This window comes from Mchenga conophoros, linkage group LG12 (assembly GCF_057382185.1).
Source record: "Mchenga conophoros isolate Kocher_MC1m ecotype Shallow Benthic linkage group LG12, M_conophoros_male_GT1.1, whole genome shotgun sequence".
NCBI classification, from domain to species: domain Eukaryota; kingdom Metazoa; phylum Chordata; class Actinopteri; order Cichliformes; family Cichlidae; genus Mchenga; species Mchenga conophoros.
The window spans coordinates 11,315,335-11,334,385 of NC_140537.1; the positions used below are offsets into that span (position 1 = coordinate 11,315,335).

The 19,051-nt window shown below is 41.0% G+C and overlaps 2 protein-coding genes across 2 annotated transcripts in view; both read right to left on the minus strand.

Annotated features, from left to right (window-relative positions):
• LOC146562171 (voltage-dependent N-type calcium channel subunit alpha-1B-like) overlaps positions 1-19,051 on the minus strand; it is a 349,202-nt gene that overhangs the window by 43,779 nt on the left and 286,372 nt on the right. The window contains exons 42-45 of the mRNA XM_085293681.1: positions 18,273-18,382; positions 17,322-17,503; positions 15,704-15,839; positions 14,529-14,648 (exon numbers count right to left, since the gene is read on the minus strand). Coding sequence (XP_085149807.1) covers positions 14,529-14,648; positions 15,704-15,839; positions 17,322-17,503; positions 18,273-18,382 — 548 coding nt within the window. The remainder of the gene's footprint in view (positions 1-14,528; positions 14,649-15,703; positions 15,840-17,321; positions 17,504-18,272; positions 18,383-19,051) is intronic.
• Positions 4,545-11,817, minus strand: LOC146562172 (uncharacterized). Its single transcript, XM_085293682.1, has 2 exons — positions 11,399-11,817; positions 4,545-11,158 (listed from the first exon to the last, which is right to left on the minus strand). Exon 2 carries the CDS (start codon positions 10,936-10,938, stop codon positions 5,041-5,043), a length of 5,898 nt encoding a protein of 1,965 aa, XP_085149808.1. The 5' UTR covers positions 10,939-11,158; positions 11,399-11,817; the 3' UTR covers positions 4,545-5,040.

Genomic DNA, 19,051 nt, shown 5'->3' on the forward strand with positions numbered 1-19,051 from the left:
AGGACAAGACTCAGCAGTCCATCTGCATCTTAAGGATAAAGGACACTCTTTCGAGGATGCCAATGTTCACATTTTGGACAGAGAGGACAGATGGTTTGAAGGAGGAGTGAAAGAAGCCATCTATGTCCACTGTGAGCGACCATCTTTGAACAGAGGCGGGGGTTTACGACACCAACTCTCTGCCATCTATAATCCAGTTTTGAGATCCCTTCCCAGACGCCTTAAGGCCCACTCACATCCTGGGCCATCTGACCTCAGGAATTCGCATGATAAGGTGGGGCCAGGTTTCACAATAAGCTCACTCGAAACTCTGGCTGATTGGGACCCGCACCCAGTTTCACACCTTGGCTCAGGCGATTAGAGGATCAGCAGGGGGTCCTTTTGTCCGTCTGTGGGGGGATACTCCCACTAGGTTTAAATCTGGGACTCCCCACCATTTGACCTTAGAACTGAAGAAGCTTCTCGGATGAGAGGTGAAACGTCATCAAGTAACTTAAAGAAGTCCAGACGCTTTTCTTTGCAAGCTCCTTTGAATACGTAAATGATGTTTTTGCAAATTTTAACGAACTAGTTACTCACTTTAATTTCAATAAATCTGAATTTTTTTTGTGGTACTGCCAGTTGCAAAACTTTGCAAAGAAATGTTCAACTTTATTCCCACAAATCCCAGCTTCCAGTGGAATAGATTTGGTTCTCAGAGCCAAAACTTTGGTAAAGGGTCATATTTCTTACCTTTATTTATAAAGTAGCTTCTCCGCCTAGTGAATCTCTTTTATACAGGACCAAGATGAAATGGGAGTCAGAACTCCATATGAGTTTTTCTGAGTTGTTCTGGGAGTGAGCGGTAAGGGCCATTAATTCGTCTTGTAGTTTTGCCAGACTTTCATTAATACAATTTAAAGTTTTCCACAGATTACACTACAGTATCCAGATAAATTTGATAATAAATGTGACAGATGCTCACAGATACCTTGCAATCTTACTCATATGTTCTGGGCGTGCCCTAGGTTGTCTGAATTTTGGCATCAATTCTTCAAAATAACTTTGGATATATTGGGTATAAAATTGACTCCAACTCCACATATCGCTATATTTGGCAAACCACCAATTAACCTTCATACTACAGCTATTCAAAATAACCTTATTGCCTTTGCTTCTCTCATAGCTAGAAAAATAATTTTGTTGTTGTGGAAACCATCTCAGCCACCATTAATGAAAGTCTGGCTACAGGATATCTTAGGACTCTTAAAATTGGAGAAGAGAAAATTCTCCATCAGAGGCTCATTGGATAGACTTTTTACTCACTGGAAACCATTACTTAAATATTTAGAAAAGTTACCAGCACGAGAAATCTCTCTGTAGTCCACCATATGACAATATTGTACAAATTTTCTGCTATTCCCGGCAGTGGCTGTTCTACCTTATAAGAATACTCTATTTAAAGATATTCCAGCATTATTAATTAGTTTCGACCGAGGAGCAAGTAACCATTAATATTAATATTAATATTGTTACTGTTGTTGGTTAAGATTTATATCAATATTGATTAATGTTAAGACCTTGTTTTTTGAGGCTAGCAGATGTTAATGTTAATATTAAACTATAAGGATACGCACTATTATCTTATTGTTGATTTTTTTTTTTTTTTTTTTTTTTTTGGTATGGGTTTTGTATTTTTTGTATGAGTCAATTCATTTTCTCTGTAACATATTCATTTTTACATTATTGGGAGCGAGTGGGGGGTATTCAGGTACTCATCTCATCTATGGGTTTTTTTGTATGCTATAAAAAAGAAAAAGGAAAAGATTATTACTTCTATATGTACCTATGTGTTTTATGACAGTTTGGCATTGAAAAATAAAAGAATGGAAAAAAAAAGGTTAGAGCAGAAAAGTTCAATACAAGTTTCAGCCCTTAAAATTGAATAAAGGAAGTTAAATATGGAACGCCAGGACTGCCATAATGAATTAATTAAATACACCATTAAATAATTAAATGTGTCAATAATTAATTAAAATTGGAATTAATTAATTAAATAAATAGTTATGACACATGTAATTAATTAATTATTGACACATTTAATTAATTATTTAATGATATATTTATTTATTTCATTTTGGCAGTCCTGGCGCCTGGCTCTCATCATGAAATAATTTTATCTGTCAGCCTCACCCATCAAACTCAGGGGGCGGGGTTAACGCTGCCCATGCAGCTTCTCTAACATTTGATTGGTTGCCGTGCAAAGTAAGTCAAAACAGGTCGATCCTAGATAATCGATTGCTTGTGTAGACTTGGGGCAGCCAGGTATCCCAGAATGCAGATCAAATCACAGGCAGCAATGATGGTGGTGTAGTTTTAAAATACCCTGTTTTTCTGTCACCAGCTACACTTTTAACAGTGTTTTAGCCACGAATGTCGCGTCGTATGTCTGGTCAGGTTGTCAACATAGAACATGTTTGCAAAAGTGCTCAGATGTTTTCAGAGATTTCACTAGCTCTGCTAACAATTAGCATGCAGAGTGCACCGAGGGGGTTACGTTAACCGGTTTGTTTACATATTCCACTCTCCGTGTTCCACATGTTGCATTCGCAGATTCTCATTTTCACCAACGATCGTCTCTTTCCGCCTGGTCTTGTGTCTCTGTGCTTCTGTAACATAAAGAACGAGCTGACATTTTTCTCACGAAACCAGCGATCAGCTCAACAGACCCTCCGTTTACCTGCATGCATCCTCCTCCTCATCTGTCAGCTGTTTAACACCTGCTGCTAATTCAAGAAACACGCCTACGTTACCTGGTGATAGTCACAGTTTAACTGGGCAGCCGGTGCTCGATATAAAGCAATGTCAGCGCATTTTTCTGCACAAGATAAGTAAATATAGTGTTTTTCCCGAGCGCAGAGCTGCTGGAGCTTGTTTCCTTACAGAGCACTTTATAGGCGAACCAGCTTAATCAGCGGCTGATGTCCAATCACCGGCACACAGCTTTGAAACCTCAGCTGAGTTTTAGCTCTCAGTGGTTAAACGCTGGACTTCATTCACTCAGGTTCTGTCTGTCGGGTCACGTTTACTTCGCTGTTTTATTTACAACTGAGCAAATCGGTTTGGCTGAGGTTAAAGTTACGTTTCATAACTGCATAGTTTCACAGACGTTTAATGGTTCACTGGCACATGTGTTAGACTGAACTATCATCTAAATATCATCTGTTTTTTAATAGTTATTCAACTGTATTCTAAGCACCAGCTGTCTGTTAGAATGTGATTTTTTTTCTCTCTCTGTTGGCAGAGGTATAAAAATGCGCAGGAAAATCTGACGTGCATGGCAAACTTCACCGACGATATTTAGGGAGGAATAAACACACATCAAACATAAATGAACCATTTGCCTGTCTCCATAATTGAGAGCATTTTCTCTTCTTATGTCAACACACTCTCTCTCTCTCTCTCTTTTTTTTTTTTTTTTTGGCTTTTTCGGTCATGTTATGTTTACCTGTCAAAGGCTTGTTACAAACTATGAAACACATCGTGCAGACTTCTGGATGTTAGAAGAAAACTAATACTGCTCATGAAGGAGACTAAAGGCAGGAAGGTGTCCTTTAAAACTAAACATGTTAATAGGACCTCCCTATTTATATCATAGTTTATGATATAGCACGTGTATTTCAGTAATAGCCTGCTGATTTCAGTGTAGTGAACAGTCGCACAGCTCACGTAGGCGTTATCTGTGATACTCCTTAACTATAATTTATCCAAGTTAACTTCAGTTAACCATTCAGACAGTTCTTTTGCAATGAAAAACATAAACACCCATGCTGCCGGGAGGTTTCCTCAGTGCCAGCTGTTAAAATTATAGCTGCTTATGCAGTAACCATGGTAACCACGGACTCTGAACGCTGGATCGACGGAGGTCAGACAACAATTTTACATGTATGATCTTAAAACAGGACACAGCCACTATACGTGCTGGCCTCATATCAAATGTGAAGGCAGACTGAGTCTATGTTTGACGTTTTTTTATATCTAATCTTCCTCTCAAACATTTAAACAGCAGCGAGTCTGCAGCTGAGGGAATACAAACTCAAATTGTCGGAACAGGTTTGCTCGTTTCTTGGATTCATTTGGTGATTTATTAAATCTATAACTGTTATTCTAATCTGCTGCTGAGTCTCTTACACTTTTCTTTATGCTGTATATTTTCATGTCTCTGGAATAGTTGGCAGTTAGATAGTCAGCTGGGAAACTTTGTGTTAACTCATGGAGCTGAGGATATCGTGGATATGCTGACCTCGCTCCGTGGTGTACAGGGCCGTTTACCCTCATGATTAATATTCACTATAAAAATATTAGCCGAACATCATGAAGTCTGTATGTGTTTCATAGTGTCGAACAACCTTTGTACAGTTAAAGCCAGCTGTACTGTCTTTCCCTCTTCACACTGCACAGAAGAGGAACCGGCAGCAAGGTTCAACACTTTTCTTCCATCAAGACTCTGAAGACCATTACTCTTTGTCCACAGGTTTAATGATGTAGAAAGTGTGAAACTGAAACAAACATAACACAATTACAATTACAGTATATTCTTTAAATCTTACATATACACTGTACCTACAAGTCTACAATAATCTAAATCAACGTAGCGTAGCACTTTAGCTGCAAGAATAAGCATTAGCCGTGCTCTAAACATGTGGTTTCAACAACGTATCAAAGTTACACATTAAACTTCCCTCATGTCACAAAATACAACCACAGAACTACAGATAAGCATCAAATAAACAATATACATACAGACGATGCTCCAAAAGACGAAGGATTGAAGGCAGATGCATGTGGATTCATGGCAGTCTCCTTGGCCATGTGCAAACTTCACTAAACCTTACTACTTCCTGCTTCCTGTGATGTCACCAGGTATCAGAACTCTTAAAGGGACAGCTGCCCTAACACTATCGGCACACTCCCCACCTGGCATGTTAGAATGCCACAACTAACACACAATACAGAACGGTTATACATGGTTATATATGTATATAGATATAGAGTAACAGTTCAGTCTTTGTCTGGATGTAACAGAAGAATGAGCTCCGACACAGGTCTCAAAAATACTTTTGTCCCATCTTGCCTGGATACCTTCACCTCCGCTGTGCGGACCTTATTGTCCTGGCTAGGGAAGACTTGGGTGATTACTCCAAGAGGCCATTCATTTCTCTTGAGCTGCTGATCTCTGAGAAGTACAATGCTCCCAGGCTCCAGATTGGGGTGACTGTCCTGCCACTTTCTTCTTGGCTGCAGTGAAGAAAGATACTGTCGTCTCCATTTGCTCCAGAAAGTCTGGGCCAGATGCTGCACCTGACGCCATTGTTGTTTACACATATCTTTGACATTGGAGTCTTCAGGTGGAGCTGATGGAGTGCCCATCTTCTGAGTTAAGAGAGTGGCTGGGGTTAGTAGAACTGGGTCACTTGGATCAGTAGATACTGGTATGAGAGGCCTGGCATTGATAATTGCCACCACTTCTGCCATCAGCGTAGTAAGGACCTCATGCGTCAAGTTTGATGTCTCAAGATGCAGGAACATTGAATCGAGGATTCTTTTGGCTATTCCTATCATCCTCTCCCATGCGCCACCCATGTGAGACGCATGTGGAGGATTAAAGACCCATGCACAACCTTTTCCAGCTAGGTACTTCTCAACAGACGTGGAATCAATATTGGATGGAATCTTTAGTTCAGTTGATGCACCCACGAAGTTTGTGCCTCTGTCCGAACGTATTTGTTTCACAGGACCTCGAATAGCTAGAAACCTCCTGAGGGCATTGATGAAGCATGAGGTGTCCAGAGATTCTATGACCTCTATGTGGACTGCTCTAACGGCCATACAAGTGAATATAACTGCCCATCTCTTACTATGGGCGAGACCACCTCTTGTACGCCGTGCAACAACACTCCATGGGCCAAACACGTCCAGTCCAACGTAGGTAAATGGAGGTTCCATAGAGAGGCGATCTGATGGCAGGTCAGCCATCTTTTGTTGTTCAGGGAGGCCGCGAAGCTTTCGACATGTGACACAATGGTGGATGACAGTGCTCACCAATCGCTTCATACCTATTATCCAGTAGCCTGCTGCACGGATGGCACCCTCTGTGAAGTGGCGTCCCTGGTGCAGGGTTTGTTCATGGAAATGTCTGACCAGCAATGTTGCAATATGGTACTTACAAGGAATGATCTTAGGGTTCTTTTCTTCATGAGGAACCTCTCCATGTCTTATCCGACCACCAACTCTGAGGACGTTGTGTGCGTCAATGAAGGGATCCAGGGTCCTAAGAGGACTCCCCTGAGGGATCACCTTATTCTTTTTGAGACAGGCCAACTCTTCAGCATATGCCTCTTCCTGCACAGTTTGAATAATGACGTGCTCTGATAAACTGAGTTGATCAGGTGTACCTGCTTTCTGACAGAAATGCCACCCCTTGCATTGCATGGTCCCTTTGACCTTACGTGTGTGAAAGCTGTTCACAATGTGAAGGAGATTAGCAATGGCACGTTTCAAAGCTTGCCAGGAAGAAAATTTGGAGAAACGGTGGGACCCAAGTAGTGTGCGAGAAGCCTGTGTTTGCAAAGTAGAGATTTGCGGGCGGATCTCAGCGTCCATGTTTGCATCCACAAGCTCAAAGGATTCTGGTTCTAGAGAATCTTGCATAGGCTCAGTCAGAAAAGGAGGTCCAGTGAGCCAAGAGGTATCTGAGAGAAAGGCAGCCGGTACAGACCTTGTCGCACAGTCTGCTGGATTTTCCCCTGTAGACACGTACTTCCACTGCTTAGGATGAGAGGACCTTCTGATGCGGACAATACGATTGCTGACATACACATAAAAGCGTCTTGTCTCGTTATTTATGTATCCGAGCACTACTTTGCTATCAGTGTAGAAGGTGATAGCATCGATGCGCATGTCAAGCTCTGATGATATGAAATCTGCTAACTCCACGGCAAGTACAGCTGCACAAAGCTCAAGTCTGGGGATTGTGTGTTCAGGTCTGGGTGCCAGCTTCGCCTTACCCATAACAAAGCCAGTATGAGTATTCCCTGCTTCGTCCACCACCCTGAGATAGGCAACTGCTGCAATAGCCATTGTTGACGCATCAGAAAAGACAAACAGTTCTCTCGTCTTTGTTGTTGAAAGAAAGGCTTTGGTATAGGCTCTTGGGATCATCACGCCACTTAGGTCTTTTAGTGAATCCCGCCAAGACTTCCATTGTTCCTGCATCCCTTCAGGGAGCTGAGAATCCCAGTCACATCTTTGTTGTGTGAGCTCTCTTAGAATGTGCTTCCCTTGAATGGTCACGGGAGCCACAAATCCCAAGGGGTCATACACGCTATTTACCACTGATAGGATGCCTCGGCGTGTGAAAGGCTTCTCTTCTTTGTTGACTTTAAAAACAAACATGTCGCACTCCAAGTTCCAATTTAGTCCCAAGCTGCGCTGTACAGGTAGAATATCTGAGCTCAGATCCAAATCCTTCAAGTCATTTGCGCGATCTTCAGGTGGGAAAGCCTCCATGACCTCTTTGCTGTTAGAGGCGATTTTGTGGAGCCTCAGGTTGGACTTTGCCAGAACATCCTGAGTTTTCTTCAACAGACAGACAGCACTTTTTACACTTGAAAAAGATTTAAGTGCATCATCGACATAAAAGTCATGGCAAACAAACTGTTTCACCTCGGGGTCATGATGTGGTCCTCCATCCATCGTGGACTGCCTGAGGCAGTAAATGGCAACCGCTGGACTAGGACTATTACCGAACACATGTACTGTCATGCGGTACTCAATGACATCCTGTGTAGGACTGTTGTCTCTGAACCAGAAGAACCGTAGGAAGTTAAGATCTTCTTCTCTCACAAGAAAGGAATGAAACATCTGCTTGATGTCTGCAGTTACTGCAATGGCATCCTTGCGAAACCTCATCAGAACTCCCAGAAGTAGGTTGTTGAGGTCAGGTCCTTTCAAGAGAACATCATTCAGAGACACTCCCTCATGCTGTGCACTTGAGTCAAAAACAACACGGATGTTGCCAGGCTTCTTTGGGTGGTACACTCCAAAAATGGGTAAATACCATCGTTCCTGGTTTGGAGTGAGAGGAGGAGCAACTTCAGCATGACCATTTTCGAATATTTTCCCCATGAATGAGAAGAAATGTTGGGACATCTCAGGTTTCCTTGCTAAGTTGCGTTTGAGGGAGCTGAAGCGGTTAAGAGCTTGCTGTCTGTTATCAGGGAGGTGTTGTCTTGGCTGCCTAAATGGCAAAGGAGCTACCCAGCTGTTACTGGCATCCTTCTTGAGCTCTCGTTTCATTATTGCCATAAAGGCAAGATCTTCAAACGATGGTGCTGGTTTATTATCCTCTCGAGTAAGCTGGAACACTGTGCAGCCTAGCCCACCATCTTCTACATCATAGGCACACTTTGAATGTTCGGGACCATATCTCTCTTTAACCTGGAGAACACTCGGACATGGTTCAAAAATAGTAGGACGAGACTGTTCAAGAGCATTGGTGAAGTACGTGTTCACACTGCGTGGCTTAAGAACACGTCCCAAACAGACATTGCCCACAATCACCCATCCCAACTCAAGTTTCTGAGCATAGGGGACATCAGGGGGGCCATTGATGTATTTGTGAACCTTATGAAGTCTAATGACGTCACGTCCAAGTAAGAGCATAATGGGAACATCAGGTTCAAACTCTGGAATAAGGTGAGCAACTGGTTTTAGATGATCATGGAGGAGAGCAGCACTTGGTGATGGAATCTCTGCTCTGTTGTCTGGTATCTCACTACACTCCAACAGGCCTGGTAGTAGCTGAACTGTTTTACAATCCATTGACTCTATACAGAAGCCTGAAGCTATCCTCCCCATGTTCTCAGTCACACCAGAGCATGTCTTCAGTGTGTAAGATGCAGTAGGGCATTGCAAGTCAAACTTCTCAAAGAAATCTGAGTGAGCCAAAGATCTATTACTCTGCTCATCTATAATAACATAGGCCTTTATGGCCTTTTCACGTTCTCCTTTAGGATAGACTCTGGCCAGGCAGATCTTGGAGCAGTTCTTAACAGTGCGGTCCTCTCCACAGATCTCGGTACACTGAGCAGTAACTTCTGAAGTTTGTGTGGGTTCTGGCTCCCCGCCATGCTCCAAAGGCATGCTTATGTTCTTTATCCACGGTGCCTGACCTGGGTGTAGGGCAGATGAGTGTCTATCACTGTTGCATTCAGTGCACTTAATGATACTTTGGCATTCCCTCGCGGTGTGCGTTGAGGAGTTGCAGCACTTAAAACAGATGCCATTCTCCCTGAGAAAGTTCATTCTTTCTTCGAAGTGTTTCTCTCGAAAGGCACGACACTTTTGTAATGTGTGAGGTTTCTTATGTATAGGACATCTCCTATCTGGATCCTCCACGTTCTTTTTGTTTCTGTTGTCTGAGCGAGCAGCAGGTGACACTTCTGTTTTGTTGACTAAAATCTCCCTTTGTCTACTGTTTTTCCAAGGAGGTTTTTCCATTTTAACCATCTCGGTTTGAGAAACAAAGTTGAAACTTGGATCATTCCTCATCTGTGCTTGCTGGTAGATGAAAGAAACGGACACTGAGAATGGGGGGAATGTTACACAATGTGATTGTTTGTAACTGGATCCATGAGAAAGCCATTTTTCTTGTATACCATATGGTAATTTTTGGGCTATTGCATTTACACCTCTGGGGGTATCAAGATACAAAAGACCAGGCAGATCTCCCTTGGCCTTGGCGGCATCTAGTTCCATCAGTAAATCACTGAGGTCCCGGAGCTTGGAGTAGTCTTTATTGCCAATTTTGGGGAAACTATCCAGTTTTTGGAACAAAGCTTTCTCAATAGCTTCAGATGAACCGTAAGAAGCATCTAGTCGGTTCCAGATCATGCTCAGCCCTTTAGCTGGTTGATTTATGTGGATGGACCTAATACGCTTTGCATGCTCAGCTGATTCACTTCCCAGCCATTTGACAAGATCCATTTCTTCATCACTTGTTAGATTCAAGTCTCTCACCGCATTCTGGAATGAACGTCGCCAGGCCCTGTAGTTTTCAGGTCTATCTTTAAATTGTAGTAGACCACTTGTAACGAGCTCACGTCGTGCTAGAAATCTGACAAAGTCTGTCACATGTGGATCAGTGGAGTAACTAGGCCGCTGAGATGGGTGATGGGGAAGAGCTTCCATGGCGCTGTTGGTCTTCCAGGGTGGCTGATGTGCAGTTACACTGCATGAAGGCCTTAGAAAATCTTCATAATCATTTTCTTTGAGTACTCCGTAGTAGTGGTGCTCTGTCTGTTGAGCTGAGTTGCGATTCACATCTGATTTGACAAAGGGATTAAGGCTATTTTGTTTACATGGAGGAGGCAGTGGAGTATCAAAGACAGTAATAGCAGCGTTGGGGGGACCATCACTCAGCGAATTGAGACGGGGCATGCACACCGTATTATGCAAAGGTTCCTCAGGAAGCGGCTGCTGTGTCTCATCCTGCAAGGGTAAATCCTCCTGTGATGCCATCTGGATGTCTCTTGATACTTCAGCTTGTTTCTCCACATACTCTTTTGTACGCTCAACAGAGTCGACTGATGTTGCAATGAGAGGAAGTTTACAACTGTGTTTTCCTTCACTAACGCCAACCGCTGCTTCTAAAGCTTCTGCCTTTGCTACAGCTGCAGCAGTTTCCTTTTCTGTGGTCAGCATTTCTATAGAAGCTTCCAGACGAGCCTTTTCCATTTTTAACTTCATTTCTTGCTCTGCAAACGCTAAACGTGCCTTTGCTGCTTCAGCATTAGCCCTAGCTCTTGCAGCTGCAGTGCTGGTAGCCGATCCATGAGAACGTGTGGTTGACATAGAAGCATAAGACCGTGTCTTCACTGACGATGGCTTTGAATCCATAATGTAGGCGAGTAGAGGCTATGTAGCGTGGTAGCAGTAGCTGTTGTCACATGCACTGTGTTACCTTGTCTGTAACTCAACGTCTTTTCACTGTACTGTCTTTCCCTCTTCACACTGCACAGAAGAGGAACCGGCAGCAAGGTTCAACACTTTTCTTCCATCAAGACTCTGAAGACCATTACTCTTTGTCCACAGGTTTAATGATGTAGAAAGTGTGAAACTGAAACAAACATAACACAATTACAATTACAGTATATTCTTTAAATCTTACATATACACTGTACAAGTCTACAATAATCTAAATCAACGTAGCGTAGCACTTTAGCTGCAAGAATAAGCATTAGCCGTGCTCTAAACATGTGGTTTCAACAACGTATCAAAGTTACACATTAAACTTCCCTCATGTCACAAAATACCACCACAGAACTACAGATAAGCATCAAATAAACAATATACATACAGACGATGCTCCAAAAGACGAAGGATTGAAGGCAGATGCATGTGGATTCATGGCAGTCTCCTTGGCCATGTGCAAACTTCACTAAACCTTACTACTTACTACTAAGGGGCAGGGTAAAGTGGTAAAGTGGTAAAGTGGTCGCCCCATGATCGGAAGGTCGGCGGTTCGAATCCACTTAACGGCTACCCTGAGGTACCCCTGAGCAAGGTACCGTCCCTACCGCTCCCCGGGCGCCTGCTTAGTGGGCTGCCCACTGCTTCACTGAGTGAATGGGTCAAATGCAGAGAAAAACAAGTAATTTCCCCATGGGGATCAATAAAGTATCTATTATTATTATTATTATTATTACTTCCTGCTTCCTGTGATGTCACCAGGTATCAGAACTCTTAAAGGGACAGCTGCCCTAACACTATCGGCACACCAGCAGTTACTACATGACAGAAACACCAACGTTATCTCTTTTATGCGTTTATACACAGGTCACGCTGATTACTGAACAAAAACCCAAAGATCAGATGTTAAACAGATTTATTTGCTCTCTCTCCTCCTTAAACATTTTTTAATGTTAGTTATTCAGAATTGGCGACTGAAACACGTAGGACACATAAGAACATCAGGAAATAAAACACCAATAAATATAACCTCAGTAAAAGAAGTCAGTGGGGGTTACTACAGCTGTGTACCGGGGCCTGCGCTTTGTCGGTGGGATTGCTTGCGAGGCGAGCGGGTCTATCCCACGCTTTGCCGTGAGACTGGGCAGACATCTCCGAAATCATCGAAGCACTTTTGCAAAGAGGCTGTATCTTGACAAACCGACCAGACACATGAAGATTAAACCACTACATTCTCGGCTAAAAAAATATTAAAACGGTATTTGGTGACACACAAACAGGGTTTTTCAAAGCTCAGTTCTGTTAGCTTCCACGTGCCAGTTGTTGTGTGCTAGAAACAATGGCTACCAGGCCAAAGCAATGGTTTTGACTCGATCAGCGTTAACCCCGCCCCCTGAGTTTGATGGGTGAGGCTGACAGATAAAATTATTTCATGATGAGAGCCAGGCGCCAGGACTGCCAAAATGAAATAAATAAATATATCATTAAATAATTAATTAAATGTGTCAATAATTAATTAAAATGTGAAATACATAAATAATTAATTAAATGTGTCAATAATTAATTAATTAAATGTGTCAATAATTAATTAAAATGTGAAATACATAAATAATTAATTAAATGTGTCAATAATTAATTAATTACATGTGTCATAACTATTTATTTAATTAATTAATTACATGTGTCATAACTATTTATTTAATTAATTAATTCCAATTTTAATTAATTATTGACACATTTAATTAATTATTTAATGGTGTATTAATTAATTCATTGTGGCAGTCCTGGCGTTCCATAGTTAAAGTGTTCTGACGCAGTATTGTAAAAACCAAGCTGGTTTCATAAAGCTAGAATTTACTCCAAAAAATAAAAAAAATAATAGCGCTGCCGTATTGCATCACACTCAGTGCATTTCAATCATTTCTTCAGCGAGTTTGATAGCTAGCAAAGTAATAATCATAATTTTTTTTTTTTTAAATAGCATGTGTAACGTACACGTGCTGGAAAATTATTTACCTGGGCCCTGCTATCATGCGACTGGAGACCGCAAACTCCGCCATTGTCGTTTTCCATCAAACACTCATTAAAACAGCAACTGCAGGTATGTTAGCGCACTCATCCCCGTCTGTTAGAGGGAGGGGTGGGGTAAGATATTGAAACAGACATAGGTGCGAGGCGGAGAAATTTTGAGATTTTGTCCCAGGCACCTCAACCCCATGTACATCTTGTCTCAGGTGTCCTCAATAAATCACATTATGGGGTGGGTTTCACCCTTAAGCCTGGCTATGGTCATGCAGCAAACATTTATTCACAGCTGGGCTCAGGTGATGACTCATATAATTAATAGTTTGTCAACAACCCTGAGGTTCACATCCAAATGAGACAAGCCCCAGAGGGGGGACTCTCCACCATTTGTCATTAGAACAAAGTCTCTTGGATAAGATGTAAAACATTTTCTCAAACCTGGAGAAGTCTAACTGCCGTCTTTCAAGCTCTCAATACTACCATGACCTGGATGACTGAGAAAATAGACAGATATAATGTGAAAGTAATGTAACAAATACTCTAATCTATTACTTAACCCGGAAAGTCACGTTCTGCATTAATTTTAAGAAAAATAACAGTAATGTTATTTCTGAGCGAAACTGAGCTCTGATTAAGACAGGATATCAACCAAAATTCCAGAAAAAACACATCACGTAAAAGTTATAAATTGATTTGCATGTCACTGAGTGAAAGGAGTATTGAATCCACTACAACCCAGCCAGAATTTTGGCCCCCATTGATGGGCTGTGTACCCGTGTGGCCTATAGATGGAAAAAAAAATCAATTAATTACAGATATGCCACACCTTGTCCATTAAACATATTTTTTAGACTCACGTATTCTTAATGCAGCCATTCACACCCATCGAATAATTTGACTGTACTAACATGCGGCATTTATTTTATTTTTGCTTTGAACCAAGATCGATTTTTCAAATTTTTTTGGAAATTAGACAAATCTGAAATCCAAACAAACAAATCTGATCAATCAGATCACTGCATTTGCGAACATGTGCACTCTTAACTCAAACACTGAATCCACAATGAAATTGAAATAGTAAAATAATACTATTTTGTTTTTTTTGCAGTGACCCACCATGGCAACAACCTGTTGCCATTGCCTTTGTGGTCAATACCTAGATACTAAGAGGAAGAATCTATTTGTGTCTACACATTAGGACACCGATTTGCGTTGGTATAGGTTTATATTAACAACACCTATAGCTTTATATTGTTAAATAGTAATTATAAGAGACTGGCGAAATGCTAATGTAATGTACTGCATTACTTTAAAGAAAGGTTTTCTGTGTAATAAAATACTTGAGTAACAACCGCAACACTGATCACAAAAAAGAGAGGAAATACCTCTAACCAAATGAAAATCAGTGGAAGCATCAATAAGAGAATCGATAAGAAATGAAATCAATAAGTAAATTAAGTAAGTAAGTAAGTTTGGTGAAGATGAGCTGTTACCTGCAGCTCAGTATTGAGTCTAGGCATCGAAGCAGCTCGGCCCTGGTTTTCCAGACCGGAGCCAGTGAATGGAATTCTACTGCTCACACTGGTCTCCATCTTCTTCATCTCTACCGACTCCTGAGCATACAAATACAAACAAAACCCTGCCTCATCAGCATGCAATGATGACATTTGGAGGTGCATTAAGCAATTTGGACTCAATTTGAGAAGACTACTGGAACTCTCTGGACCCGCTGTGTCTCTATAACACCACAATTAGCTAATGGTCTCTTAGCAACAGAGTCCACTAATCACTGACATCAACAATTGATGTTACTAGCAGAACACAGACTCTACCCGCTACTACTCTGTAGCTTAATTATACCCACTGTGTCATTAACAACAATCAACAACAAACAACGATTGTTGTCTGAGGTTGCACACTGCTCCTTTAATTCAGTATTGAGATAACAGACACCATGACTCAATGGTTTAAAGATAGGCTAGACTTGTACTATTTGTAATATAATTCTAACCACTATGCTGTTCTCACTGAGAGTAAAGCAAAAGTGAATTATTTGTGAATGAAAACAATCATCTATACACGGATTACAAGATTATAAGTTAAAGTAAGAAGAGCAGAACCTAGTGAATAGGACATGAGCACATCTGTAGTATTAATAAAAATAGTCAAATAGTAAGGATACTATGTGAAGTCTTGCTTTGACATGAATTACCATATTTAATCAAATTGATGTAATCATTTTATAGCAAACATTATTCTATATGGCCATGCTTTTTCTACTGTTTATCTGGGTTTGGGTCTGAGCAGAGAAGCCCAGACTTCCCTTACCACGGCCACCTCATCTTGGGGGGATACTGAGTTGTGCCCAAGCTAGCTGAGAGACATAACTCGAGCAAGTCCTGTCCAGGAGACTGCCTAGGGCTTTCCTAAAATTACTCAACTAGTCAGTTGAGTTCCAGTCAGATGTCTGAACCACGTCAAATTGGTTCCTTTCAATGTGGAGAAAAAGTGGCTCTACTCCTGATCAAGCTCCTCAGCCTGTCTTTAAGAGGACAGCCAGCATCCAAAAGAAGCTTATTTCTGCCACTTGTGCCACAATGTTTGGAATATATTGTAAACACTGAAATATTTTCACAGCTCATGTTGAACATGCATCCGTATGTTTTACCTGATTGATGGCAGTGTCTGAAGTGTCCTCAGATGGGCCCCGGGACATCGTTCTCTTATTCTTAGCCCATGGCACTTCTTTGGGTTTATCAATCACCCAGGAAGATGATGGCTTGATGGTGTGATCTTGACTTGGCCTGTGTGTAATAATCACAGTTCAGTTTAACTTTTACAAGGTCAGCGGTTCCTGTTGTCATTGAAGTCTCAAGTATTCAAAACTAGCTGTAAAACTATTGTAGGATATCTGACACATTGATCAATTAGCATTATTTCTTGGTAATTAAACAGCTATATTATACAACAGCTTATAACTCCACTATAATTTCCCATTGTCTTTCAGGCCTTTTAGTCAACTGGGTCATTTTATATTCTTTAAGTGGTAAAAGCAATCAGATTTTTAGAAGATTTTCCGAAGATGAGATCACAGATCTCACATCCAAAAACTTCCTTTACATCTAACTTTAAGATTTAATTTTTTTGCAAGAACCAGGTCTCAAATAAGAAAGTTGGTCTGCAATGCACCATTTGTACTTTGAAGAACTGACACACACTCACAGGTAAACCGGATTTACTTACTTCTAATAATATATCAATGTGATTTTGGTGATCTGAAAACCTATAATGCTTTTTCTTATTACACTAGGGGATGCTCATAACAAACGTGGCAGAAGTTTAAAAAGCTGAGGAATACACATAAGGTTACATCAAAATTTGTATGGTGGGTTAACAGCTCCGGCTTCACAATGGGTTACAGAGCTGAGTATGATGCTGTAGTATGATGCTAAACGAATGCTAAAACACAACAAACAGCCCTTTGCTCATCAGTAAAATGTCTTCTTGCATTTGTCAGTAGACTAAGACAGTACATTAGTTTATTTAGATAAGTAGCTATAGCTATTAGACAATAGCTACTTAAAATAAGTAGCTATTGTCAATGCAGCCATTAATTTTACTGGCAAATACCTCCTAGAGGCAAAGAAGGTACTGGAGTAAAAAGAATGTGCATATAAAAGTATTACATTTATTTCAGTTTTGATTTTCTCTCCACTATGACCTTTACACAATTTTATAGAAGACTGGCATAGCAGAATAAACTCTGCAGGGCCACTGCAACATAAATGCATGCAGTTATGAAAGAAGTAATCAGATCTTTTATCTAAGTTTAAGACCCAACCCATCAAAAATAGCCAGAAAATTCTAATTTTTTGGAACTGAGATGTTTAATAACCTTTATAACAAAACCTACATTTTTTGCTATATCTTGTTGTTTACTATATAATTTGATGATATAGTTATGATATATTTTTGTATCGCATTTGTGACACTGGGCATTTTTGGCAATGTTATGTTAACAACAATGTTAATTTCACACAAATTTTTTTTTTTTTCCCATTACATTATAGCATTGAAATTATGGCAAGTATTGATCATGTTGATTAGATAGAAGTCTCAGAAACTCATGTATCAAATATGAAACAAAGGGCATTATAGGGTTAAGCAGCACAACTCCATCTATCATTCATCCATCTATCTGTTTATTCAATACAGGATCACAACACACCACAAGCAGAATATAAAAAAGAATCTGTTATGCGTTTTTCCTGAAGTATTGAACTTACAGAGTGCCTCCATTGTTGAGGGAGTTGGAGCTAGGTCTGGTCTGTGGCTGAGACTTGGCATGGGATTTAGACTGGTACCTAAGCATGCTGGGAGGCTCCACACTGTTTAACATCTTAGGGAGGTCTTTCTCCTGTATGTGAGTCAGAGGCAGCAATGGCTTAAATAGAGCCCCGACCTTGCACTGTGGAGGAGAGATGGATGGCAACATGCTGAAGAAATCCAGAGGCAGCAGGCAGAATATTGCTGGACCCAGGTCTGACAACAGGCGCTCAGGGCTAGTTGGATGTGGAGACTTAGGCCAGAATATTCTTTGCTTGTAGTCATGCTTGTTTGCAATATATCTATGTGCATGTGGGAGTGTGGAAACATGCACGAGTAGAGTAGGCGTGCAAAGTTGCTGATAAACATCTGTCAGCAGCCAAATTCCACCAATTCATGTCTGACTGAAACTGACAAGAGTGTCATTAAGTATTTAACATCCACTAGGTTACTGGTGACCCCTCAAAAGTTAGGGTTAAGGTTACCATTTCCCCTACTTAGAACATGTCTGTCCCTTTTCTATAGAATTTCTGCCCACTTGGCACACTCAGAAGGTTCAGAAGGTTTTTATGGATAAATTAATGCCAAAATGTATGAGAATTTACTCGACCCTGGCCGCAGATAGGTTGATGTTAGCCTTGTAACTGTTAAAAGATTAATACAACAACAGCAAGTAACAACTCTCCTGGTACTTCTATATAAATTGGGAAAACAGATGATAGCTTTTGCAAATTACCAGTGAATTACTAGTGAACACAAAGTATCTTCTGTGCATGTGTGTTTACATGCAGCATACATTCAAAGTGTGTAAGTTTGCAAGCATGTATGTGCACCCATGCATCTAGATTTGAACTCCATCCATTGTGTGTGTACTTCCTTGCATGTCTGCATATGTAATGAGGGTGTTGTACCTGGGAGCCCAAAGCGCTCTGTTGCTGCTGCAGTCTCCTAGCTCGATTCTGCTTATAGTAGTCAAAGATCATCAAGGCTGCATAAACCTTCCCTACTGTGAGCTCATTGGCTGAGGAGGTGAGAAGAAATTATTTAAGAAATGACAAGACATAAAAAGAAGTAGTAACTGACTCATTTCTTCTTATTTCAATGCATCTCTGTGCACTGCATGTCTCCCTAATGGTTTAAAGAAAAGGGAATTCTTATGGTGAACAAGTTTGTTAATTTATAGTAAGTAACTAAAAAAAAGAAAAGCAGAACAATCACCTCTGAGTCAAAATGCCTTTTTGTAGTTGCAGTATCTGGTGATCACATCTTGGCAAAGGTGGCAACAAAATCAACTGTAAAGTTAAGTCTTGGATGGCCACATGCACACAGTAACTCACACTATAGGGTGGTTTAGGGATACTTTTTGGGTGAAAAAGCTGCTGTGCATCTACTTTTTATGGCAGTATATTTAAGGACCAGCTGTGGACCAGCTGAAGTCTGTCCTCCATCCCTTGGAAAGCCATCCTCTCTTCCCTTGAGGAGTCAGTAGTTCACAGCTGGTTATAAGCCTTTGTCACTCTCATAGCCCACCACTTCCTATGGATTCATTGACTTAACTGCTAATTGCCTACCTGCCCACTCTCCACTGAAAACCTGCCACTCACCACAGATCTCCACCTGCTAATTGGTACCTACTCCTAAGCCTTGTTTGCCCGTTGCCTTTTTTAATTAAACCTATACTTGATTGTAG

Coding starts and splice junctions, on each gene's coding strand:
- LOC146562172 (XM_085293682.1), bottom strand. CDS start 10,938: ATGGATTCAAAGCCATCGTCAGTGAAGACACGGTCTTATGCTTCTATG.